Genomic DNA, 26,866 nt, shown 5'->3' on the forward strand with positions numbered 1-26,866 from the left:
TTGACTATTTTTTCTATGTACGGAAGCTACATTCAGGTACAAAGCAAGAACACTCTAAGAAACCCTAACAACAGGGCCGGGCGCGGTGGCTCAAGCCTGTAATCCCAACATTTTGGGAGGCCGAGACGGGCGGATCACGAGGTCAGGAGATCGAGACCATCCTGGCTAACACGGTGAAACCCCGTCTCTACTAAAAAATACAAAAAACTAGCCGGGCAAGGTGGCGGGCGTCTGTAGTGGCGGGCGTCTGTAGTCCCAGGCACTCGGGAGGCTGAGGCAGGAGAATGGCGTAAACCCGGGAGGCGGAGCTTGCAGTGAGCTGAGATCCGGCCACTGCACTCCAGCCTGGGCGACAGAGCAAGACTCCGTCTCAAAAAAAAAGAAACCCTAACATCTAAACCAGAATTTTCTGTGTCCCGTTTACTGACAACTCTACAATTTCATGTTTATTTCCCTCGTTGTACCTTCTGTTGAGAAGACAACACTGCACAGCTTTTTGAGGATACTGGGAATTACCTCAATAATGTATTTCTCAATGCCCTAGTGAATGGAGTGTCCTTTTGGCTCTCTTAAGTCATGTAATGGGGAGAAGGTGAAGTTCCCATACGATAAATTCACCTTAATACTCCTATCTATCTTCCTAAACCCTTAGATTCTTTCCTCTACATTCCACTAGTTGTGCCATTTAAGCCTCATTTAATGTTAATAACAATTTGTTTAAAGCTTTAGTCAATCAAGCAAGTAAACTGGCTACACAAGCTAACACATTAAACCTAGAATCTGTAATAGCGATAGCTATGCCAATATACTAACAAGGGTGGATAGTCGGCCAGCAAATTAAATTCTAGCCGTATTTTCCAAGCAATTGATACCTCTTGAAGTTCCTGGTCAACAGCTCTGATTGATAAATCCAAAATATACAGAGGTTAAAATAAGAAAGATTGTGCAAATTTAAGAAACCAGATCCATTCCCATTTGCATCCTAGAGCCCTTCTGTCATCACTGCACCACACCAAAGGAAATTACTGGCCCCAATCATTGAAGTCTGTAGGCAGCTCTAGCCCAGAGCAGGACTGGCTATCTTCTTCATCCGCCAACAAAAAGGAAAGAGAAAGACAATTATATCACGGTCTAAGTGGTATACCGAGACATTGTTCTTCACTGGTCAGCTGAAAGTCAATTCATCATCAGTGATATTCAAAATCAGAAGTCTCTGCTGGTATGCCAAGTACAATAGAGGCAATATATATTATTTTAATTGCTGGTGAACTGACCATAGGGATTTGGGGAAATGGATTCATTGTACTAGTTAACTGTATTGACTGGCTCAAAAGAAGAGATGTTTCCTTGATTGACATCATCCTGATCAGCTTGGCCATCTCCAGAATCTGTTTGCTGTGTGTAATATCATTAGATGGCTTCTTTATACTGCTCTTTCCAGGTACATATGACACTAATGTGCTAGAAAGCATTATGGATGCTGTCTGGACATTTGCCAATAATTCAAGCTCTGGTTTACTTCTTGCCTCAGTATCTTCTATTTACTCAAGATAGCCAATATATCCCACCCATTTTTCTTCTGGCTGAAGCTAAAGATCAACAAGGTCATCCTTGCGATTCTTCTGGGGTCCTTTCTTATTTCCTTAATTATTAGCTTTCCAATTAATGGTATGTGGTATCACCTTTTCAAGGTCAGTCATGAAGAAAACATTACTTGGGCATTCAAAGTGAGTACAATTCCAGGTGCTTTCAAACAGTTAACCCTGAACCTGGGGGCGATGGTTCCCTTTATCCTTTGCCTGATCTCATTTTTCTTGTTACTTTTCTCCTTAGTTAGACACACCAAGCAGATTCAACTGCATGCTACAGGGTTCAGAGACCCCAGCACAGAGGCCCACATGAGGGCCGTAAAGGCAGTGATCATCTTTCTGCTCCTCCTCATTCTGTACTACCCGGTCTTTCTTGTTATGACCTCTAGCACTCTGATTCCCCAGGGAAAATTAGTGTTGATGATTGGTGACATAGTAACTGTCATTTTCCCATCAAGCCATTCATTCATTCTAATCATGGGAAACAGCAAGTTGAGGGCAGCTTTTCTGAAGATGTTAAGATTTGTGAAGGGTTTCCTTAGGAGAAGAAAGCCTTTTGTTCCATAGAGTCCCCTAAAAACCCCGTAAAGCCTGACTACAAGGAGAAAGAAATCAACAACAGGCATTCTCCCTTCTGTTTGCATTCATTTTCTCTTACATGCTATTGGAAGTCATTAATGTCTATCATGATTCTGAAGATTTGTTTTGTGTTCCTTCACATTTTTGTCTTAATTGGTAATCTAATGTTATCATTGCACCACCTATTCCTTGTCATTGCAGAAAAAATGACTCTAAATCCCACACTAACATTTCATCATTTCATGTCATTGACTAAATGCAAAGAGGTTCTACTTATTTTCTGACAAATACTAGCAAAGGCCTTGAATTCAATGAGTAGAAGAAATTCAGGCAAATGGGCTTTGGGAAAAAGATTTTAGAACTCATCAACCCTTTCTATAAAATCAATCATGCAAAACAACTCTCTACTTTGAAATGAAGACCGGTCCTTATCTTCACTGCCCTATCCCCTCCATTTCTGGAAGAGTTTGTCTTGATCAAGAAGGGAGAAAAACAGTCTTTAATGAGGTTCTGTGTAGGACAATATATGATGTGGGAAAAGGAGTATGATCTCAAGAATGAAGGTTTGACCAGGGGAGGAGGCACAGTTATGTATAGCAGAACCACCTTGAGAAAGAAGGTTGAGGGTGCCAGTAGTCAGCTTGTTCATAAGTACTGTAGCTGGTGATGGCAATCTTAGAAGTCAGTTCCCAAATAGTTTTTGGAATGTTCTCTCTAGCCTTCTAACTCAGAAATCTCTGACATGTTCTTTTCCCTCTGCATCATTTTATTTTCTATTTTGTTTCCAGCAATATTTTATGGATAACTAGGTTTCAAGTTATTAAGTTTATGCTTTCCTGTTACACATTACACACGTGTAAGAAATAGAAAAATCCTGCATGTGTTGCACACATTGTAGAACTATTTAAATACAAGAAGATCCCTAGTGTATTGTGATTTTTTATTACCTACATTTAAATGTATTTGGGGCTAAGTTGTACTCTCCCTCACCCCAAAACAAATAAATTCAATTTAATAGTAGAATTAGTCCTATTCTTTGGAAATATTGGCAGGTAAAAAAATTATTATTATTATTATTATTATTATTTAGAGACGGAGTCTCACTGTATCACCCAGGCTGGAGTGCAGTGGCGCCATCTCGGCTCACTGCAACCTCCACCTCCGCGTTCAAGTGATTGCCCTGCCTCAGTCTGCCGAGTAGTTACTTTTTTATGTGTTTGCCCTATCTAGAAATATGACTATAATATGCATTGTGAGATTACAAATCTTGTAAAAGGAGTTGATTGGAACTAGAATAATGTAAAACTTAAATTTCCCTAATTTTAGATTACAATGCTTATTATACAAGAGACAATGTTTCAGGAAGTGAATTGTCTTCAAGGGTATTTCTCACATTAAAGAAAATAAAGATAACAAATCTTTACCTGGCATATTTCACTTCTAAGGAACAACCGAAAAGAAAGCAAATTCTTCATAAATATTGCCATGTGCCTGCCTAAAATAAATGTCATTTATAATTAGATTTGTATCATATCCTTCCCTAATTAGCCATTTAAATGAAGACAAGAATTATTATCCTCTGACTAAATGTTATCTACAATCTAATTGTACTAATTACTTCCAAAGTGAAAATTTGTTTGCGTCTGGGAGAACTGATTTGTGGCTTATTTATTACTTACATAATGAAAATGAAGTTTTAATTACACAGTTGGATTTTTATCAAACATTGATCTCTTTTTTTGTGACTCCCTATTCAAAACTCAGTTTGAAGGTCCAAATATAGAGCTGCAGGAAGAAGCCTGTTGCAAATTCGTGATATAAAATCTCTTTGAATTTGCATGAGAGCAATTTCAGCCAAGCATGTCAGTTATCACTCACTAAAGGGTAACAATTATAATTTTTCCAGGCTATAAGTAGTCAAGCTGCTCATTTGGAGCAATTAGTTGGTTTCTTCTTCAGGAATGTAGAGACAATCCTATTTCAGGGGAGAGCTGAACACTTCTGGAATGATAACAAAGTCAAAATAATAGCAGATGAATACATTATTGCATGATTCGAAGAATTTATTTATCATGCTTCAACAGATCACCTGTAAATTAGCTCATCTATGGTGATATTTGACATCAGATTGTTCTCTCTACAAACATGTTCAGTCCTGCAGATAACATCTTTATAATCCTAATAACTGGAGAATTCATAATAGGAATATTGGGGAATGGATACATTGGACTAGTCAACTGGATTGACTGGATTAAGAAGAAAAAGATCTCCACAATTGACTGCATCCTCACCAATTTAGTTATCTCCAGAATTTGTTTGATCAGTGTAATGGTTGTAAATGGCATTGTAATAGTACTTTACCCGGACGTTTATACAAAAAGTAAACTACAGATAGTCATTTGTACCTTCTGGACATTTGCCAACTACTTAAATATGTGGTTTACTGCCTGCCTTAATGTCTTCTATTCTCTCAAGGTAGCCAATTCCTCTCACCCACTTTTTCTCTGGCTGAAGCGGAAAATTGATACGGTGGTTCGCTGGATCCTGCTGGGATGTTTTGCCATTTCCTTGTTGGTCAGTCTTATAATAGCAACAGTAATGAGTCATGATTATAGGTTTCATGCAATTGCCAAACATAAAAGAAACGTTACTGAAATGTTCCATGTGAGTAAAATGCCATATTTTGAACCCTTGACTCTCTTTAACTTGCTTGCAATTGTCCCATTTATTGTGTCATTGATGTCATTTTTCCTTTTAGTAAGATCTTTATGGAGACATACCAAGCAAATAAAACTCTATGCTACTGGCGGTAGAGACCCAAGCACAGAAGCTCATGTGAGAGCCATTAAAACTATGACTTTGCTTATCTTCTTTTTTTTCCTATACTATATTACTTCTCTTTTGGTGAACTTTAGCTATCTTATTACAAACTACAAGTTAGCTATGGCGTTTGGAGAGATTGTAGCAATTCTCTATCCCTCGGGTCACTCACTTATTTTAATTATTTTAAATAACAAACTGAGGCAGGCATCTGTCAGAATGCTGACGTGTAGAAAAATTGCCTGCGTGATAGGAAATCTTAGTCGTATAAATAGAATTTAAAATCAAATATTCACTAACAAAAAATATAATTTTCTTATAAGTCTATTCTCATTTTCCCTAGTTATCTCATTTATTTTAGATGCGTATCTTTAAGTATTATCAGGATCTAGTAGCAAACTAATGAACACATCGTTTGTATCTCTTTACAATCCAGAAATGCTCATCTTTACACTCCTTTTCCTCGAAGAATTTCAGAGCTCATGGTTCTCTTCTTGTCTCCTCACTGCAAATGTTAGGCATGTATTGCCTGGTTAAAATCTTTTTAGATCTTACTCTGGCTCATGGTAAAGTCAACCTGAGCTACAGTAACTGATTTCTCATTTTTCTCTGTCATACATTTTTATTGCCGCTCCTTAACTGTGCTCCTTTCATGGCTCTGCTGCGTCACTCCCATTTGGCTTATTGACTAAGAACTCAGATCTTCTCTGGTCTTTGGTTTTCCTGAATGATGCTTTCTGTGGTCTCCTAGATAATATTTTCTGATTAACCTTGTTCTGATGCTATTTATTTTCCTTGAGATTAAATTTCCTCTCAAACAACTTGCTTTTCATGGAGCACCTGGGTGGGAATCAAACCCATTCAAGTACCACCCACTAAGGGGTGTTCCTAAGCCCTCTTCACAATCTGGATTAAAGAATGGGGATAACAAATATCAGTCAGACTGCCCACTCAGGTTCTTTTCTCTAGCCAGACCCTGCAAAGGTTTTCACTCAGGACTTAACAAAAGAAATGAATTGGGAAGAAATTAGCATATACCATGGAATAAGCACATACCGTCACTGGAATAAGCAACAAATGTTTACAAAAAATACAGAATAATTTTTATTTAAAAAGAAGGAAAATAAGTAACTAAAATTTTTAATTTTTCTGTGAACATGAAATCCATCCTCACTATAATATTATTGAAACTTTTGGTCTGGCATATCTCAGGTTGTGTACGTTCTAACATGGCTGTACATTGTCGCTTTTACTCCCATTACTTTCTATGTTTAATTCTGATGCATTTCAATCTACTAATTTCCTTTTACTGTAACTAAAATACTACTTGCCTGAAAATTATCAATTGTCTTATTATTATGCAAAACTCACTCTGTATATTACTAATATTTATAGCCCGAAGTATATAAATTTATGAACTGTATTTTTAACATGCTAGCTGTTTATGTTACTCTTTATTGTACAAGATGGAAGAATTCATGTTCTCTTGATGGAATATTATTTTCTACAAAATACCTGTAGATTTTATACTAGGATGAACTTTATATTTTTCTAAATGTTTAGATGAAATAAATGTTTTATTGAATTAGTACTTTTGAGAAGGTTTTACCCCATTAGGCTTAAGTTTTTTTCTTCCGTATTTTGTTTCTTGCCTCTCCAATGTTTCAAACATCTCCAGTGACCACAGTGACTGGGGTTCAAAGTAGTAAGCTTTTGACAAAATGCTGTCTTGTAGAACTTTTTTTCTTAACTATATATTCACATAACTTAATGCTATACAACATTGGTATGCATAAGATCTACATTTGTTTCCAAAACCAAACAAAACAAAAGTCTAAAAATAATTTGGGCAAATATGTCATCATAGTTCCCGTGAGCACTTCATTTACCAGGATACACTGTGGGATAGAAATGATGAGTCTAGGCCAAGCACAGTGGCTCACACCTGTAATCCCAGCACTCTGGGAGGCTGAGGATGGCAGATCACCTGAGGTCGGGAGTTCAAAACCAGCCTGACGAACATGGATAAACCCCGTCTCTACTAAAGATACAAAATTAGCCAGGCATGGTGGCACATGCTTGTAATACCAGCTACTTGGGAGGCTGAGGCAGGAGAATCGCTTGAACCTGGGAGGTAGAGGTTGCGGTCAGCCGAAATTGCACTCCAGCCTGAGCAACAAGAGCGAAACTCTGTCTCAAGAATATAAATAAATAAATAAATAAATAAATAAATAAACAGAAATGATGAGTCTAGGTCAGGGATCATTTCCAAGGTCATCCTATCACAGGTGATGTTCCAGTTTTCTGTGAACATGGCGACATAATCATGCAGACTGTCCAAAATTGGGGCTACATCTCTGGAATGAAGGTTTGTCCTTTAAGGAAGGATAAGAGAAGACATGCGTTCCTAGAAGATGTGAGTACCCAAAAACTAGTCTATGGAAACATCATGTAGTAAAGCACTTCTCAGTAACTCTAAAGTAGAGAAGCTATTTCAAACTAAGAATACATCTCTAGAGATGTGGAAAGTTTAACCTTCAGTCTGCTGCTAGAAGGGTTGAGGATCTAGATACTCATGCAGTTTGTATAGAGGAATGTGGAAAGAATGAAATACAGAATTTTACTATCTTCCCTGTCATGCATACAACTACCCTTGAGAACATTTTTTAAATTTTTCTAAATCTTTATAAAAGTATAATTGATATAAAAAGAACTGCATATATTTAATGTATACAATTTCAAAGACCCATGATATCATCACCACAAACAAGGTAACAGACATTACCTTGTTTCCTTGAGAACATTTTAAGAGAAAATGAAAAATTTAAAGATAATCAATAAAAAGAACTGCATATATTTAATGTATACAATTTCAAAGACCCATGATATCATCACCACAAACAAGGTAACAGACATTACCTTGTTTCCTTGAGAACATTTTAAGAGAAAATGAAAAATTTAAAGATAATCAATAGCTTTTTTTATTATAGGTCCTCTACCTTATTATATATAACATTGTTAAGTAACCATTAAATGTCACTTGGTCAATAAGACAATGTGTTGTATTAAAGAGACACTATGCCATATAACTATTCATCTGAATGGCCAAAATAATGACCTAAAGTTTATTTGGAATCAAATAATCTATATTTAGTGTTAACTTTTTAAATTTCCTGAAAATATATAACTCTCACTATGGAACCAAATTTTGGATTCTTGACTAATTATCAATATTAACATTCAGGAAAATAAAAATTCTTCAAGAAATTTCCATTTCTGCTAGTTTTATACTTGCTACCAAATTCTTGATGTTTAGGTTGCCAGAATGGAGCACTCAATCAAATTTGAACTTCAGTACTTCCTGAAAGCCCTGATCTTAAGTAATTTGGGACATACACTAAAAAATTATTCATTTTCTTACCTGTAATTCAAGTTTAACTGGGTGTCCTGAATTTTTAGTTGCTAAATCTAGAAACCCTATTGAGGTTACTAATATACATCACAAATTAACGAATCCAAAATGCACACACCTTAGCCTCAGAAAGACAATGCAGGACCATGAAAGGGAATTGACTGAATTTGCATCTTAGTAAAGTAGCTCAGCCTAAATTAACCATATGTGGAAAATTACAACCTACTGAGTAGGTAAATGGGCATACAGTGGCCAGACCAAGGATCACCAACCACATTGTTTGTCAAGACTAATTAGGATTTAATGAAGATAGTTCCAGTCTTCATTTATCATTCCAGTCTCCATCACAAGACAGACTACAACAAAGAGTTGAAAACTACATCAAAATCTAAGAAGCAGGTGTGGATGTCAAACTCCATCAGGTCAACTAGAAACTAATTGCGTATTTCTCTATTTAAACATGACAGATAAAGTACAGACTACTTTACTATTCTTAGCAATTGGAGAGTTTTCAGTGGGGATCTTAGGGAATGCGTTCATTGGATTGGTAAACTGCATGGACTGGGTCAAGAAGAGGAAAATTGCCTCCATTGATTTAATCCTCACAAGTCTGGCCATTTCCAGAATTTGTCTATTATGTGTAATATTATTAGATTGTTTTATGTTGGTGCTGTATCCAGATGTCTATGCCACTGGTAAACAAATGAGAATCATTGACTTCTTCTGGACACTAACCAACCATTTAAGTATCTGGTTTGCAACCTGCCTCAGCATTTACTATTTCTTCAAGATAGCTAATTTCTTTCACCCACTTTTCCTCTGGATGAAGTGGAGAATTGACAGGGTGATTTCCTGGATTCTACTGGGGTGCATGGTTCTCTCTGTGTTTATTAACCTTCCAGCCACTGAGAATTTGAATGCTGATTTCAGACGTTGTGTGAAGGCAAAGAGGAAAACAAACTTAACTTGGAGTTGCAGAGTAACTAAAGCTCAACATGCTTCTACCAAGTTATTTCTCAACCTGGTAACGCTGCTCCCTTTTTCTGTGTGCCTGATGTCATTTTTCCTCTTGATCCTCTCCCTGTGGAGACATATCAGGCGAATGCAGCTCAGTGCCACAGGGTGCAGAGACCCCAGCACAGAAGCCCACGTGAGAGCCCTGAAAGCTGTCATTTCCTTCCTTCTCCTCTTTATTGCCTACTATTTGTCCTTTCTCATCGCCACCTCCAGCTACTTTATTCCAGAGACGGAATTAGCTGTGATTTTTGGTGAGTTCATAGCTCTAATCTACCCCTCAAGCCATTCATTTATCCTAATACTGGGGAACAGTAAATTAAGACGTGCATCTCTAAAGGTGCTTTGGACAGTAATGTCTATTCTAAAAGGAAGAAAATTCCAACAACATAAACAAATCTGAAAAAAAACTAAGCTTTTCTAGGACAAACAAAGATAAGATGTTTCTAAATTAACTTCAGTTGTTGCATTAATGTTTTATGGATTAATGACTCTATTAATCAATTAGTATATCTGTTTAATTAAATTACACTAATTAATTAATTAGTATATCTCTAATTGTAATGTAGGGAATCTTCTGTACAGCTGGCTGGATCTCTGTATCTCTGTGTCTGACTCTGTCTGTGTCTCCCTGTTTCTTCTCTTCTCTCACTCTTCCTGTCTTTAGAGTTGCTCTTTTTTAAAACATGTTTCAGAACAAAGAGAAATTAATATCCTAATATCAACTATTGATAGAACATTTTCATAGTTCTAAACCCTGTTTCCAGATGCAAAGTTGTGTGACTAATTCAAAACAACTGTAATAGGATCTTGCTGTTATTTGCATCTTTATGAAAAGCAACTAGTAAAGTTCCTTCTCATAGTCTTCGTTAGATTGTTCTTCTCAGATCACCCTGCAAAGCTCTACTTTTGGCAAAGACTCGATAAAGTGACAGTTCTAATAAATGCTGTGGAATTCTATGAATAATCTTATTATAATCACAGTGAAGGTATATATTATGGATAAATATATTGTCACAGTAAGTTCAAAGATCATTTGAACATTGCAGGTCAATGAATGAAGGATAATCTATAAGTAAAAAGGGAAATTTTATGTAAAAAATGTTTATCAAATAAGAAGCCTAAATTGAACTATTAATTATTTATCAAAGAAAATTTATCTACAAAAGAGATACTTCCACGGACTGCACCAGGCAATGATCGTCAAGATGCTGTCATAAGACCTTCAATCTAAAGCTTATATATGGTTATGTTAAAATGTCAAAACTCTCAAAGGATATATTGCGCCTCAATGTAGATCATCTCTACACCCCAGGGAAACATTGTTTGGATTGTATATAAGAGATCTTTTTTTAAAAGGGTTCAATGATTCTCTTTCAGTAATTTGTAGAACAGCAGAACATCTATAAGAATATAGAATACATTAACAAACACTATCAAGCAACCTGATCTGATATTTATGAAAGACTCTGTAAAAGGAAGAGAGAACACATTCTCTTTTCAAGCATATATTGAATATTCTCCAGACAATACCATATGTCAGGCCACAAAAGGAAATATGCATTTGAGACATGCCATCAAAAGCACATCATTTGTATTGTAGCAAAGATATTTTGGGATGATCAATCCTGTACTAACCAGCCTAGAGTAGCCAGGAACTTTGTGTACAAAAAAGAAAATATTTACAAATAAAGAGACATAAATGTTCTCATCAATAAATTTGGTAAAAATCAAAATTAGTTTTATACTAGTTTTATTTGTTCATTTTTCCTCTCTGATTCTGAAAGTGAAAAAGATACACATTGATTTAACTGCTAAATTTACAAAGATGTTTTGGGTACCGTGTAATTAAAAAAAAAAAGAAAATTAGATGCATAGGCTAAAGCTTACTTTTTTGTAATACTGTCTCAAAGAATACCTTTCCCCATACCCCAACTGAGCCAAGGCCCAGTTTGTGTTAATTTTTTAGGCATAGAAACAAAAGAAACTTGAAGGCTGATTGGAATCTTGAAAGCTCCACATTTGGTGCCTCTATATTGTGGACCCTAGAAATTTAATTGCAAACATAGCACCTCAAAATTCAATTTCTCTGTGGTCAGCAGCCAGGCAAAGGATACAGAGGTAGAAATAGTAGCAGTGTTAGTAACCTCTTACTGTACATAATTCTCGTTCTGGTCTACCTAGGATGAAAGTAATGTAACCAAGGTAAGTATATTTTCTTCTGAGATTATATTAATTCTGAGAAATTATGCAAAGATGATAACTCAGGGTTGAAAGAAATATTTGCACTGTCTTTCACTCCAAGTATTTAGGATAGAGTTTTCAGGCTTTCTCTAGGTGAGTGTAGTGAAGGGGCTACAGAAAACACAGAAAGACTCCTTTTTTCTGTTTTCGTTCCCAGCTTAATAAAAAGATATCCATTAGCACATTGAATGTCTGACTGTTAGACTCTATCTTGGGTGCAGAAAATACAGATCAAATGTGACAAAATCCATGCTCTCATGAAATGTACAGTCATAGAAAGCATTATGGAAGACAAATAATGATCAAGTAAACAAAGAAATTATTATGAGTCATGATTAATGCAATTGAGAACAACTGAAGGTGAAGGATACCTGTATATGGCATAGTCAGGATAGATCAACCCAAGAAAATGAACTCTTAGCTGAGACTTGAATGACAAATATAATCTAGTCATACAACATCCCGGAGAAATAACATCTCCAAAAGATGCCAGAGCAAGTAAGTACAAAGACCTTAAGGAGCAAATGTTTGAGAAAATGTGACAAAGGTCTGAATGACCAAAGCGTAATGAGCAAGGAGTGAATGGCAGGAGATCATGGTCAAGATCATAAAAGACCTTGTAGGTCGTGAGAGGGAATTTGGATTTAAGTGCAATGGAAAGACACTGAAGAATTTAAAGCTATGTGCAACATAATTTGACTTAAATATAGATTTAAGTTCACTTTAGTTATAGGAAGAATACTGTATACTTTGGTGAGGGAATACAATTAGGAAGCTGATAAGTTATTACAGTAAGCAGTCCCTATGAGATATCATGATGGTTCAGATCTGATGGTGGCAATGGGGTTAGGGGATTTTCTTAATGAATGATTTATATATATTATGTAGGATAAAGCTGCTAGGTCTTGCTGAATGATTAGATAAATGCAGGAATTGAAGGACAAGAGGATTCAAAACAACTTTTTTTTATTATTATACGTTAAGTTCTGGGGTACATGCGCAGAACGTGCAGGTTTGTTACATAGGTATACAAGTGCCTTGGTGTTGTGCTGCACCCATCAATCCATCATCTACATTAGGTATGTCTCCTAATGAGATCTCTCTCCTAGTCCCCCACCTCCTGACAGGCCCCAGTGTGTGATGTTCCCTCCCTGTGTCCATGTGTTCTCATTGTTCAACTCCCACTTATGAGTGAGAACATGTGGTGTTTGGTTTTCTGTTCTTGTGTTAGTTTGCTGAGAATAGTGGTTTCCAGCTTCATCCATGCCCCTGCAAAGGACATAACAACTGGCAGTATATGGCTATTTAGGATTTTGGGAGTAATTACTAGAAATAAAAATTATGTTTTTTACATGTTATGCTTGACACATCTATGAAATAACCAAGTGAAGAGCTCAGATAGATAATTGGATATATGAATCTGTAACTAACGATAGAACATCAGAGATATAAATTCCAAAGTCATCACCATATAAATGGGACTACCTTTAAAAATAAAAATAAATCACTGATGAGGAAGTGACACCATATCTGAGCCCTGAGATGTTTGAATCTGTCGAGGTTAGATGGATAAAAAAAAAAAGCAAAAGAAAATGAGAAGCATCTCATTTGTTATCTTCTGTTAGGAAGACAAGAAAAAAGCAAAGAGAGTGTGGTGGAACGGAAATGTAATAAAGAAATGTAACTCACATCACTGTGTTACAAGGAGGGAGATATCAGCTTTTCAAATGCTGCTGAGAAAAACTAAATTGACAAAGTAGCCATTGGATTTAGCAACATGGATAAAATTGATGACTCCAACAAGAGCAAAGGCAGTGGAGGCTAGGTCAGCGGGGAAGGTTAGGGAGAGAATGAAATGAGAACACACAGACAGGGTGAATACATAATATTTTTAGTAAGTTTTGTTACTGAGGAAAATAGAGAATGGAGTTTGGAAATAAGGCAAAGTTTTAGTGTTTTCATTGGTTTTATTTTTCTATAGGATGATATGGTGAGGGCATGCAAATTGAAATGATTTAATAGAGGGGGCTATTTTAATAATATAGGAGAGGGTTAGTAATTGCTGAAGCAATTATGTTACAATCATGGTCCTGACCCCAAAAAGTAAACCCTCGGACCAGAGATAAGGATATTTAGGTGAATGAAGCTGAAAATATTTAACTCTCAGATTCCCTGAAACTTCAGGGCCACGAGAAGCAGATTCCTCCCCATTGCAAGAGAAGAATAGCCACACTATTCCTGGATACTGTTCAACTAACTCAACCTCAGGCAAGTTAACGCTTGTTTTTCACAAGATCTGCCCTACCAGTCCTCAGTATTTCAGATCAAGATTTCGGCACAGCCCAATCAGTTAAGCACAGTTTCTCTTCCAAAGCAAAGTAGCTTTAAGCTAATACTATCTTATACTGCTAATATCTCAGTAGGAATAAGGAAACAGGCTAGAAATGGGTCTTGAGGTTGGTGACCCACCTCAAGAACCAAGAGGTCCTCTTTATTTAGCTTGTATTTGGTTGGTGCAAAATGAATTGCGGTTTTGCCATTAAAAGTAATTGGCAAAAACCGCAATTACTTTTGCATCGATATGGAAAATTGAATGAGGGCCTTTCAGTAATGATTTGGGGCTCAATATGCTGGCATAGGCACATAAATCCAGGCCTCATATTTTATTTGGATGACTCCATGGAACTTGGACACACTGATGACTTGGTATGTAAGTTGGAGTTGCTGCAACTTCTTTGATATGATATTAGGAAGGGATCGGGGAAATTCAGGGAGATGGGAACGACAGAACAGACAAACTACGTAAGACCTGAGAAACTACCACCTGACTGTGTGCCCTGAGAGATCCCAAAGGACATCCGTTTACTGAGACATAATGAAAGCCCTGGTGAGGGGAGCACTGGTAGCAATGAGAACTCAGTGATGGGCTGTTCTCTGTAAGCCAGAGTCACCTAGTGGGAGAGCCTGTCAAGAAACTGGACTCCCAAGTGCCAATGAGTTTGTTGAAATTGCTATGTGCAGTACTCAATGATTGTTACTACATTTGACAACAAGGCCAAACAGAGATAATCAGAATACCATGATGTACAGGAATCTGCAGTGATCACTAACAGAAATGGTGTTCTTAGAATTCATACAGAAAGAGAAATAAACTGTTTCTTGATTTACATAAGAAAAAATGAAATGCCAAGAAGCTGGTGCAATGAAAAATCACTGTTCCTCCTCAAGCTTCAAGCACAAAGTCACTTTACTAAAAAAGTCCTTTGATTGAGTAGGAGACTGCATTCTGTTAAGCAAAGACCCTGTAAAGTGATTGCAAGTTTTCATGGTAAACGTCTTCCCAATTCTCAGTCCTCTCCAAGGGAACTGCACTCACTTGACAAAATTGAGAAAGAGGAGTCATTATGTATTTTAAGAGTTTTTAAATAAAGGGTTTGCCCTGACACTATTATCAGAGCAATTGAAATGCCATTATGATCTTCCAGCAAGAGTGGAGGCTTTGGGGACAAATTCCTTGGTGGCTCCAGTGAATTCACAGTCCTACCTCGTGGTTATTTCCCTAGTTATCAAGAATAAAATTGGGATAGATATACTTAGCAGCTATCAGACACAGTATCAAGGCTCTTAAATTTTAGGTGGACAGAATGACTCTGGTGCATGTCAGCAATTCTGTCTTCACCTATTCAAGTTTTGAGTAGACGTTGAAAGACAAATATTAATTGGGTGCCAAAAAGGTAGAAATATGTGCAGACTTGACTTCTTCTGAAAGCTGTTCTCACATAGTAAGAGGTGAATGTTCAGGTTTTTAGTCTAATTCTAGCATCTCTGGGCAGATATTGGCAATTACTGGTTTGTAACCAACCATATGGTTGTATTTCCAAAGGCAAAATATATGTGTACAGATAATCTATTGTAGTTCTCAGTCCAGGCCCATCATAATCATGTGGAGAGAGAAGTCTTTCTCAAACCTGATCAGGACACCTATGCGTCTAATAAAGAACCGTATAATCTGGTATTTAACTTCTGTATGCTAAAATATAGATTATTTAATTACAATTTATATACAAATCCCAACGTTTATCCTTAAAATATCTCGATCAGATAGTAGGATGCTCTCTGTGACTGGAATTTAGGTGTAGCTAGGAAAAAACAAAAAAAGCTGTTCTAAAACTGTTAGAAAATTGCTGCTAGGAACCTTAAGTGTGGCAAAAGAAAATTATTTTGGGAAATGATATCTTTGTTCCAGTTAGAATCATATAATAAGCTTGCATGGCCCAAAATATACAAATCAACAATTTATTCATTGTTCTCTTCCTTGTCTTCCAATAATCATTTTGGAAGGGTCCTATTCTCTGCACTAGGGATACAAAGGTAATGAATTATTTACCACTTTGTAAGCAATTCAGAATCCAATGGAAGATTTAGCTTGTGCATAACACCTAATGATGATCACCATCAGAAAAGTGGCAAAATAAGGTGTTATGAAAGTTCAAAGCAGGGGGTGAAAGGAAAAATCTCATGCAAGAGGTGATAAGTGATCTGCAACAGGGAGAGTAGAGGGCTGGGGAAAGTGGAATGAAATGCATGGCTAAGTCTATGCATAGCTCATGGCATTTTCATTGATTTAGGAACACTGAACACTCCAGCAAGGCTGAAGAGAAACAAAGGAAGCTAAAGTTGGAAATGTGGGTTAGTTTCATAATGTTGAAAGACACTGATGTAAATAGCAAACTGAATTTGTTATTTATTCTGCAGCCAACAAAGAGACTTTTGAGAGGGTGTAAGATGATCATTCTTTTGCAAATACTTCAGATTGGGATATAAATGATTTAACAGTATAAAATTTTGCTTAAAGAAAAGGGGTACCTCTTTATCAGATATTTACTTTAGAAGATGGCAGACAGGAGGCAGGACTAGCTTGCAGCTCCTGCTCCTATGAGCAGTGTGTGGAGACTAACATTGTGAACTTTAGCTTCAAGAACTACTACAGAAACATACTAGGAAAGTCAAGAGAATCCACAGACCCTTTGAAAGAACTGGATCACCACCACAGGCTCCCTGAGACACTGAGAAACTGTGCTGTTACCCACGGCTGCAAGACCTGAAGACAGATCATATCACAAGACTCTTTGCAGACACTCCCCAGTACCAGGCCGGAGCCTGGTAGCTCCGCTGGGTGGCTAGACCCAGAACAGCAGAAACAATCACTACATTTTGTCTCTCAGAAAGTCCCATTCCTAGGGGAAGGCAGAGCGCCACATCAAGGGAGCACCCCGTGCAACAAAAGAATCTGAAGAGCGGCCCCTGAATCCAAGATCATCCCTCTGACATAGTCAACCCAAATGAGAAGGAACCAGAAAAATAATTCTAGCAATATCACAAAACAAGGTTAACATCTCCAAAAGATCATACCAGCTCAGTAGCAATGGATTCAAACCAAGACAAAATCTCTGAATTGCCAAAAAGAGAACTCAGAAGGTTGATTATTAAGGTAATCAAGGAGACACCAGAGAAAGGTGAAGTTCAACTTAAAGAAATCAAAAACATGATACAGGATATGAAAGGAAAATTCTTCAGTGAAATAGCATAAATTAAAAACAATCACAACTTCTGAAAATCAAGGATACACTTAGAGAAATGCAAAATGCATTGGAAAGTCTTAGCAATAGAATCGAATAAGCAGAAGAAAGAACTTCAGAGCTTGAAGACAAGGCGTTTGAATTAACCTAATCCATCAAAAACAAAGAAAAAAGAATTTTTTAAGTCTCCAAGAAGTTTGCAACTATGTTAAACCTCCAAACCTAAGAATAATTGGTGTCTTGAGGAAGAAAAGAAATCTAAAAGTTTAGAAAACATGTTTGAAGGAATAACAGAAAAATTTCCCCAGTCTTGCTAGAGATCTAGACATCCAGGTACAAGAAGTTCAAAGAACACCTGGGATTCATCACAAATAGATCATTGCTTAGGCACATAGTCATCAGGTTATCTAAAGTCAAGATAAAAGAATCTTAAGGGCTGTAAGGCAAAAGCATTAGGTAATCTATAAAGGCAACAAGTTCAACACAATGAATAGAATAGTACCTCACATCTCAATACTAACATTCAGTGTAAATGGCTTAAATGCTCCACTTAAAAGATACAGAATAACAGAATAGATAATAATTCACCAACCAACTTTCTGGTGTCCTCAGGAGATTCACCTAACACAGAAGGACTCACACAAACTTAAGGCAAAGGAGTAGAAAGAGATATTCCATGGAAATTGACACCAAAAATGAGCAGGAGTAGCTATTCTTATTTCAGACAAAACAAATTTTAAAGGAATAGTGGTTAAAAAGAAACCAAGAGGGACATTATATAATGGTAAAAGGCCTTGTCCAACAGGAAAATATCACAATCCTAAACATATATGCACCTAACATTAGAGCTCCCACATTTATAAATGAATTAGTACTAGACTTAAGAAATGAGATAGATGGCAACACAGTAATAGTGGGGGACTTCAATACTCCACTGACAGCACTAGACAGGCCATCAAGACAGAAGGTCAAAAAGAAACAATGGACTTTATACCCTACAACAAACAGATTTAACAGATATTTACAGAATATTCTACCCAACAACTGCAGCATATACATTCATCAGCACATGGAACATTCTCCAACATAGACCATATGACGGGTCACAAAGCAAGTCTCAGTAAATTTTTAAAAATCAAAATTATATCAAGCAGTCTCTCAGACCACAGTGGAATAAAATTGGAAATCAACTCCAAAAGAACCCTCCAAACTATTCAAATACATAGAAATTTAAAAACCTACTCATGAATGATTGTTGGATCAACAATGAAATCAACATGGAAATTTAAAAATTCTTTGAACTGAACAATAATAGTGACACAACCTATCAAAACCTCTGGAACACAGCAAAAGTGGGGCTAAGAGAAAAGTTCATAGCCCTAAATGCCTACATCAAAAATTCTGAAAGACCACAAATAGACAGTCTAAGGTCACACTTCATGAAAACTGAGAAACAAGAGCAATCCAAACCCAAAACCAATAGAAGAAAATAAATAATGAAGAGCAGAGCACAGCTAAATGAAATTGAAGCAAAATACAATACAAAAGATAAATGAAACAAAAAGCTGGTTAGAAATAATGAAGATCAGAGCAGAGCTACATGAACTTGAAAGCAAAATATAATACAAAAGATAAACGAAACAAAAAGCTGGTTCTTTGAAAAGATAAATAAAATTGATAGACCATTATTGAAATTATCCAAGAAAAGAAGAGGGAAGATCCAAATAGCCTCAATTAGAAGTGAAACAGGAGACATTACAACTGTACCACAGAAATGCAAGAGATTATTCAAGGCTACTATGGACACTTTTATCCACGTAAACTAGAAAACCTAGAGGAGATGGATAAATTCCTGGAAATACACAACCCTCCTAGATTAAACCAGAAAGATACAGAATCTCTTCCATATCTTCAGAACAGACCAATAGCAATCAGTGAGGTTGAAATGGTAATACAAAAATTGCCAAAAAAAAAAAAAAAAAAGTCTAGGATGAGATGGACACAGCTGAATTCTATCAGACATTCAATGAAGAATTGGTACCCATCCTATTGACACTATTGCAAAAGATAGAGAAAGAGGGAATTCTCCTTACATCATTCTATGAAGCTAGTATCACCCTTAATACCAAAACCAGGGAAGGACATAACAAAAAAAAGAAAACTACAGACCAATATCCCTGATTAACATAGATGCAAATATCCTCAATAAAGTACTAGCAAACTGAATTCAACAGCATATCAAAAAGATAATACACCATGACCAAGTGGGTTTCATACCAGGAATGCAGAGATGGTTTAACATACATGTTCAGAAATGTGATCCATCACATAAAAAGAATTAAAAAGAAAAATTACATGACATCTCAATAGAAGCAGAAAAAAGCATTTGACAAAATCCAGCATCACTTTATGATTAAAATCCTCAACAAAATCAGTATAGAAGGAGCATTCTTAAGGTACTAAAAGCCATCTATGACAAACCAACAGCCAACATTATATTGAATGGAAAAAAAGTTGCAGGCATTTCCCTTGAGAACTGGAACAAAACATGGATACCCACTTTCACCACTTCTATTCAACATAGTACTGGAAGTCCTAGCCAGACAAGCGAAAGAAATAAAGGGCATCCAAATTGGTAAAGAGGAAGTCAAACTGTCAATGCTGGTGATATGACTGTATATCTAGAAAACCTTAAGGACTCATTCAAAAAGCTCCAGAACTGGTAAATATTTTCAGTAAAGTTTCAGGATACAAAATTAGTGTACACACCAACAGTGACCAAGATGAGAATCAAAGACTCAACCCCTTTTACAACAGCTGCAAAAAAACAAAACAAAACAAAACAAAACCTTAGGAATATACCTAACCAAGGACGTGAAAGACCTCTACAAGGAACACTACAAAACACTGCTGAAAAAAAATCATAGATGACACAAACAAACGGAAACACATCCCATGTTCATGGATAAGTAGAATTAATATTGTGAAATGACCCTACTGCCAAAAGCAATCTATAAATTCAATGCAATTCCCATCAAAATACCACCATCATTCTTCAAACAACTAGAAAAAAAAATTCTAAAATTCAAATGAAATTTTAAAAAGATCCCACATAGCCAAAGTACAACAAAGTAAAAGGGACAAATTTGGAGGCATCACTTTATCTGACTTCAAACTATAATATAAGGCCATAGTCACCAAAACAGCATTCTACTGGTATAAAAATAGGCACATAGACCGATGGAACAAAATAGAGAACCCAGAAATAAAGCCAAATGCTTACAGTTAACTGATCTTCAAAACAGCAAACAAGAACATAAAGTGGAGAAAGGATACCCTATTCAACAAATGGTGCTGAGATAATTGGCAAGCCACATGTAGAAGAATGAAATTGGATCCTCATCTCTCACTGTATACAAAATCAACTGAAGACAGATCGAACACTTAAATCTAAGACCTGAAACCATAAAGATTCTAGAAGATAATATCAGAAAAACCTTTCTAGACACTGAGTTAGCCAAAGATTTCATGACGAAGAACACAAAAGCAAATGCAACAAAAACAAAGGTAAATAGATGGGACTTCATTAAACTAAAAAGCATTTGCACAGCAAAAGGAAGATCAGCACAGTTAACAGACAACCCACAGCTTCAAAATCTATACTTCTGACACAGGACTAACATCCAGAATCCATAAAGAACTCAAATTAGCAAGAAAACAAACAATCTCATCAAAAAGTGGGCTAAGGACATAAATAAACAATTCTCAAAAGAAGGTATACAAATGGATACCAAGCATACGGAAAAATGCTCAACATCATTATTAGGGAAATGCAAATCAAAACCACAATGTAATACCACCACACTCTTGCAAGAATGGCCATAATCAAAAAATAATAGACGTTAGTGTGAATATGGTGAAAAGGGAACACTTTTACACTGTTGGTGGGAATGTAAACTAGTACAATCACTATGGAAAACAATTTGGGAATTCCTTAAAGAATTAAAAGTAGATCTACCGTTTGATCCAGCAGTCCCACTATTAGGTATCTACCCAGAAGAAAAGAAGTGATTATATGAAAAAGATACATGCACGTGCATGTTTGTAGCAGCACAATTTGCAATTGCAAAAATGTGGAAGCAGCCCAGATGCCCATCAATCAGTGAATGGATAAAGAAAATGTGCCATATACATATATACGGCATTTGTACATACATACATACATTTATACATACATTTCTATTTTATTTGTGAATGTCCTTGCCTATTTGCTATGCTTGTATTACACAAAACTGTATTGATTGGATATGGAACACGATCTTTGCTGACCGATATTTTGATTGAAATGATACCAACTCATTACCAAGTAAATTAATGTCAATTATCTGTACTACCTAATGTTATGAGGTTCATTAGTTTTTGTTTTTTAGCTTTTTTATACCTTCAATAAATGTTTTAATGAAACATTAGAAAAGATCACAAATAAGGCTGCTAGCCTGCTTGCAACACAAAAAGAAAACATTTATTCTTTAATCCTCACCTTAATCAGTTCCAAATATTCTACCCTCAGGTTTATCTGTTTTAGTATATTTTGAATTGATTACACTCATATATGTTTGAACATGAATCCAGTCATATTCATTCACAGAGTGGTCATATTACTTCAGAAGCTAGAGGGAAATTCTATCAGGAATCCAGGCACTGAGAAAAACAGGACTATCAAATCTTAATTTTGCTTCCAAGAGAAAGGTCAGTTCTAAATCTGATTCTAGAATTAAACGTGATCGTGCATGTGGAAATCAACAGAATTAAATATTTTTCATTTCTCCTTCTATGAATTCTTCATTAATCCTCACATTAAAAGTAAACTATTTATAACCTTAATAGAAATGCCATTCGAGCCTTCATTTTTATCCTCAACTGATTTTAGAGTCAATCTTTTTTGGGGGTCTTCTGCAGTCACATAGGAGATTCCTCGTAGGTATAACTATATTTTGACACTCAGAAAAGCAAAGAAATTCTCAGCTAGGCACAACCACTAGCTTGACTGTGAGCCCAGCAACTGAGAGATGCATGCCTCTAAGACCTCTCTCTGTTGACCTCCACTAAGGCTCTGGAGGTGGAATGGAATAAAAACAGTGTAATTAGGCTATGCTCATTCTTTAAAAACAAATCTGATAGGTGAACTTTCTCACAGCATTAGTTTGCTAGGGCTGCTGTAGCAAAGTACCCACTGACTGGGTGCCTTAAACAACAGAAATATATTCTCTCCCACTTCTGGATGTAGTTCGAGATCAAGTTATTGACTCGAGATGGTTCCGTGTTAGGGCCATAAGGAAGAATTCCTCCCGTGCTTCCCTCCTAGCTTCCTGTAGTTTGCCAGTGATCTTGGGCATCCCCTGGCTTCTGCTATATCACCCTAATCTCTGCCTTGATCGTCACACGGTATTCTCCGTGTTCATGTCTTTGTCCAAATCTCCACATTTTGTAGACACCAGTCATAGGGCTGTCAGCCCCTAATCATATAAGTCATCTTAACTAATTACATCTACAACCACCCTATTTTCAAATAAGGCCACATTCAGAGATATTGATGTTAGTTCAGGATCATATAAATTTTTGGAGGACACATTCAACCCATTATATGCATCTTCTTCTATACTTTGCCTACTTCTGGGTACCATCACCAGGTTTTACTCACATAATTTTCACATATTCATATATGCAGAATTAAGTCAACTGTGTGATCTCAAAATAATGTATAAGGTATATCTGCATGTCTATAAACTAAGGGGAAGTTTGCCTGATTGACAGCTGATTGGTAAGATTGGTAAGTCATCTCTAACAGTGCATGCTGAGGTTCCACAGGCCCTCATGAATCCGAGCTATAAACAAAAATGTAACAAAATGGCTCATGTGCCTTGCTAGATTGCCTCTGACAAAGGAAGTTCACAAGGTAACTTTCCCTGTGTTTGAACTGAGAAAAGCATATGTGTATTGATAATCTAGTTACTATTGTCAAGAATAAAAATAGTTTCATTTCAAATATTGCTGGTAGTTAAGCCCTCATAAAAATTATATTAAAAGTTGAGCTCCCTTAAAGCTCCACAATACAGACCAGTAGGAGTCCAGTCAGGGCCCCGTATCTCCCTATTTTTGTGTCCCTTGACTAAGAATCATGATCCTAAAAAGCAAACAAAAGCCAAGGCTTTAATGCTGGTGACTTTGATGTTTGGTAGTTTGAGAAAAGAAAGACTCAGAAATTTGCACTTTCAAAAGGTCTTTCGTCACCAGTTGAGCTCCATCAGTCTCTGAAGCAAAGAGAAAGATTTTAGATGGAAGTAATAAGTTAACCTGGGCATCATCTATGCCTGATAGCTCTACCATTAAGTGGTCTCCCAACACAAGATACCAACAGAAAAAAGGAGAAGGAAGTGGGGGGGGGGAGAAGGAGGCGGCGGCTAGGAGAGGAGGAAAAGAAGGAGAAGAAAAAAATACAGAAAGAAAGGGGTAGAAGTTGCGTAGGCTGTGGGCTAACGTAAAAGTGTCAGAAAAACCTCAGAGCGGAAATAGCACTTGCTCTTATAAAAACGAAGGCGACTTGTCTTTGGGTAAGGTGGAAACAAGGAAAATTGTAGTAAATACACATCTAGACAAAGACTTTAAGGGAGATTAAAGTCAAGATTTTTTAAATAAGAGAAATTAAAACCAACAAGAAACAATAATTAGGAAATTTAAAAAGAAATTCAGATTATTTAACAAAATAAAGGTAGGATTTAGGGAATTACAAAAGGCCATCTTTAGCTGGTTTCCTTCTTCACTGGCCGATAGGAGCGCCTCTGTAATGACCACCCTGGCCACCTCTTCCAGGCTGGCCTCTCTAGCTACCTCTACCACCTCTGTCACCCTGGGAAACCTGGCAATCTCAGCCTCCTATGCCACCTCTGTGTCTGGAATTGGTGGGTTCTTTGTCTCACTTACTTCAACAATAAAGCCACGGACCCTCATGGTGAGTGTTACAGTTCTTAAAGATGGTGTCTGGAGTTCGTTCCTTCAGATGTTCAGATGTGTCTGGAGCTTCTTCCTTCTGGTGGGTTCGTGGTCTCGCTGACAGGAGTGAAGCTGCAGACAATCACGGTGAGTGTTACAGCTCTCAAAAGCAGCGTCTCTGGAGTTGTTCATTCTTCCCGATGGGTTCGTGGTCTCACTGGCTTCAGGAGTGAAGCTGCAGACCTTGCCAGTGAGTGTTACCGCTCATAAAGGCAGCGTGAACCCACAATTAACAGCGCCAAGATTCATTATTAACAGCTAAAGAACAAAACCTCCACAGTTCGGAAAGTGAGCCTATGGGGTTGCCACTGCTGGCTGGGGCAGACTGCTTTTATTCCCTTATCTGGCCCCACTCACATCCTGCTGATTGGTCCATTTTACAGAGAGCTGATTGGTCTATATTACAGAGACCTGATTGGTCCATTTTACAGAGAGTTGATTGATCCGTTTTGACAGAGTGCTGACTGGTGCATTTACAATCCTCTAGCTAGAGATAAGCGTTCTCCAAATCTTCACCAGCTCAACTAGACACAGAGCACTGATTGGTGCGTTTACAAACCTTGAGGTAGACACAGGGTGCTGACTGGTGTGTTTACAAACCTTGAGCTAGACACAGAGTGCTGATTGGTGTATTTACAATTCCTTAGCTAGACAAAATGGTTCTCCAAGTCCCCACCAGATTAGCTAGATACAGAGTGCTGATTGGTGCATCCACAAACCCCCGATCTAGACACACAGTGCTGATTGGTGCATATATAATCCTCTGGCTGGACATAAAAGTTCTCCAAGTTCCCACCCAACTCAGGAGCCCAGCTGGCTTTGCCTAGTGGATCCCCGACCAGGGCCCTGCAGAGTGCCCGCCAGTCCACCGCCTGCAGCCCTCAGCGGGGAGGTGGATGGGACTGGGCGCCAAGGCACAGGGGGCGGCGCCCCTCCGGGAGGTTCCGCCCACCCGGGAGTTCACCCGGCGGGTGCTCGGGCATGGCAGGCTGCAGGTGGGAGCCCTGCCCTGCGGGTAGGCGTCTGAGGCTGAGGCCCGGAGAGAATTCAGCCCCGTGCTGGCGGGTCGGCAGTGCTGGGGGACCCAGCGCACCCTCCCCAGCTGCTGGCTCGGATGCTAAGCCCCTCACTGTCCTGGGCCTGTGGCATCGGCTGGCGGCACTGAGTGCCCGGCCCACCAAGCCCGCGCCCGCCAGAACTCGCACTGGCCCCTGAGCGCCCGGAGCCGCCCTGGTTCCCGCCCGCGCCTGTCTCTTCACACCTCCCTGCAAGAAGAGAGAGCGGGCTCCGGCCTCCGCCGGCTCAGAGAAGGATTCCCACAGTGCAGTGAGGGGCTGAAGGGCTTCTGAGCCTCGCCAGAGTTGACGCGGAGGCTGAGGAGGCGCCGAGTGGGAGGGCTGCCAGGGCTGCCAGCACGCCTTCACCTCTCACCTCCACCATGCAGCTTTCAGGTGAGCTCTCCTGGCCTCCCTGGACAGGCTGCTGACCCTGACCTGCCTTTTTATTTGTGCCCTTCTTGCCACACTGGCATCTGAGCTCTCCTTGGGGTGTGAGTTGTGATTCCTCCTGAGTTTCCTCAATAACTCATCAGCAGCTTAGGTGAAATGACGCAGATCCAGAAAAGAACAAGTAAAGAGAAGGGTTAGCCATAAACTTAAGGCAACTATGGAATCCGCCATAGTCTAAACTTAGGAGTAATATTTTACTGGTTTAAATGTCTTTAGGTGGTGGCCAGGACCCAGGCCCTGGAAGAAAAGGGGAAGAGAAATCCTGACTCTTGAGAGGACCGGCACTTAGTTGGGCACCTCTCAATTGCGTCATCACGGTGTACTCTCCCACCCTCCATATCCTTGGGTTCCGCATCCACAGATTCAACTAACGCGGATCAAAGGTATTTGAAGAAAATAATAAAACAATTAAAAATAATGCAAAGTTTAGGCCGAGTGTGGTGGCTCATGCCTGTAATCCCAGCACTTTGGGAGACCGAGGCGGGCGGATCTCAAGGTCAGGAGATTGAGACCATCCTGGCTAACGCTGTGAAAATACAAAAAATTAGCCAGGCGTGGTGGCAGGTGCCTGTAGTCCCAGCTACTCGGGAGGTTGAGGCAGGAGAATGGCGTGAACCCGGGAGGTGGAGCTTGCAGTGAGCTGAGATCCCGCCCCCTGTACTCCAGCCTGGGCAACAGAGCAAGACTCCATCTAAAAAAAAAAAAAAGCAAATTTTAAAGCAATACAGTTTAACAACTACTCACATAATATTTACACTTCATTAGGTATATATCTTATTTAGATATTATTTAAAGTACACCAGAGGATTGCGTAGGTTATGTGCAAATACTACCCAATTTTGTATAATGGACTTAAGCATCTCAGATTTTGATATCTACAAGGGGTTCTGGAAGCAATCCCCCATGGTTATAAAGGAGTGTCTATACAGTACATGAAATAAACCATAAACCACCAGATTTCTCATGGTGTCTAAAAAAACCACCAGACAGAGTCACTATCTCTACCTGTAAATATATATGATACCTTGACACAAGTCTATTGAACAGGGGATAATTATCAGCCACCTTATC

General features: G+C 38.1%; 3 protein-coding genes and 1 long non-coding RNA gene across 4 annotated transcripts in view; 3 read left to right on the forward strand and 1 right to left on the reverse strand.

The window, feature by feature from the left end:
• LOC144332776 (uncharacterized) overlaps window positions 1–26,501 on the reverse strand; it is a 33,869-nt gene extending 7,368 nt beyond the window's left edge. Inside the window, exon 1 of the long non-coding RNA XR_013400879.1 lies at window positions 24,219–26,501. This is a non-coding gene — a long non-coding RNA (uncharacterized LOC144332776). The remainder of the gene's footprint in view (window positions 1–24,218) is intronic.
• Window positions 1,222–2,156, forward strand: TAS2R9 (taste 2 receptor member 9). The gene is given in 2 exon segments (XM_001115467.5): window positions 1,222–1,504; window positions 1,507–2,156. Coding segments are annotated over 2 exon segments (933 nt in total).
• Window positions 4,002–5,270, forward strand: TAS2R8 (taste 2 receptor member 8). Its single transcript, XM_001115454.3, has one exon. The coding sequence runs from the start codon at window positions 4,314–4,316 to the stop codon at window positions 5,268–5,270; it is 957 nt and encodes a 318-aa protein (XP_001115454.2). The 5' UTR covers window positions 4,002–4,313.
• TAS2R7 (taste 2 receptor member 7) lies at window positions 8,861–9,817 on the forward strand. Its single transcript, NM_001080766.1, has one exon. The coding sequence runs from the start codon at window positions 8,861–8,863 to the stop codon at window positions 9,815–9,817; it is 957 nt and encodes a 318-aa protein (NP_001074235.1).
• Window positions 26,502–26,866: the final 365 nt, after the last annotated feature.

This window comes from Macaca mulatta, chromosome 11, assembly GCF_049350105.2.
Source record: "Macaca mulatta isolate MMU2019108-1 chromosome 11, T2T-MMU8v2.0, whole genome shotgun sequence".
Taxonomy (NCBI): domain Eukaryota; kingdom Metazoa; phylum Chordata; class Mammalia; order Primates; family Cercopithecidae; genus Macaca; species Macaca mulatta.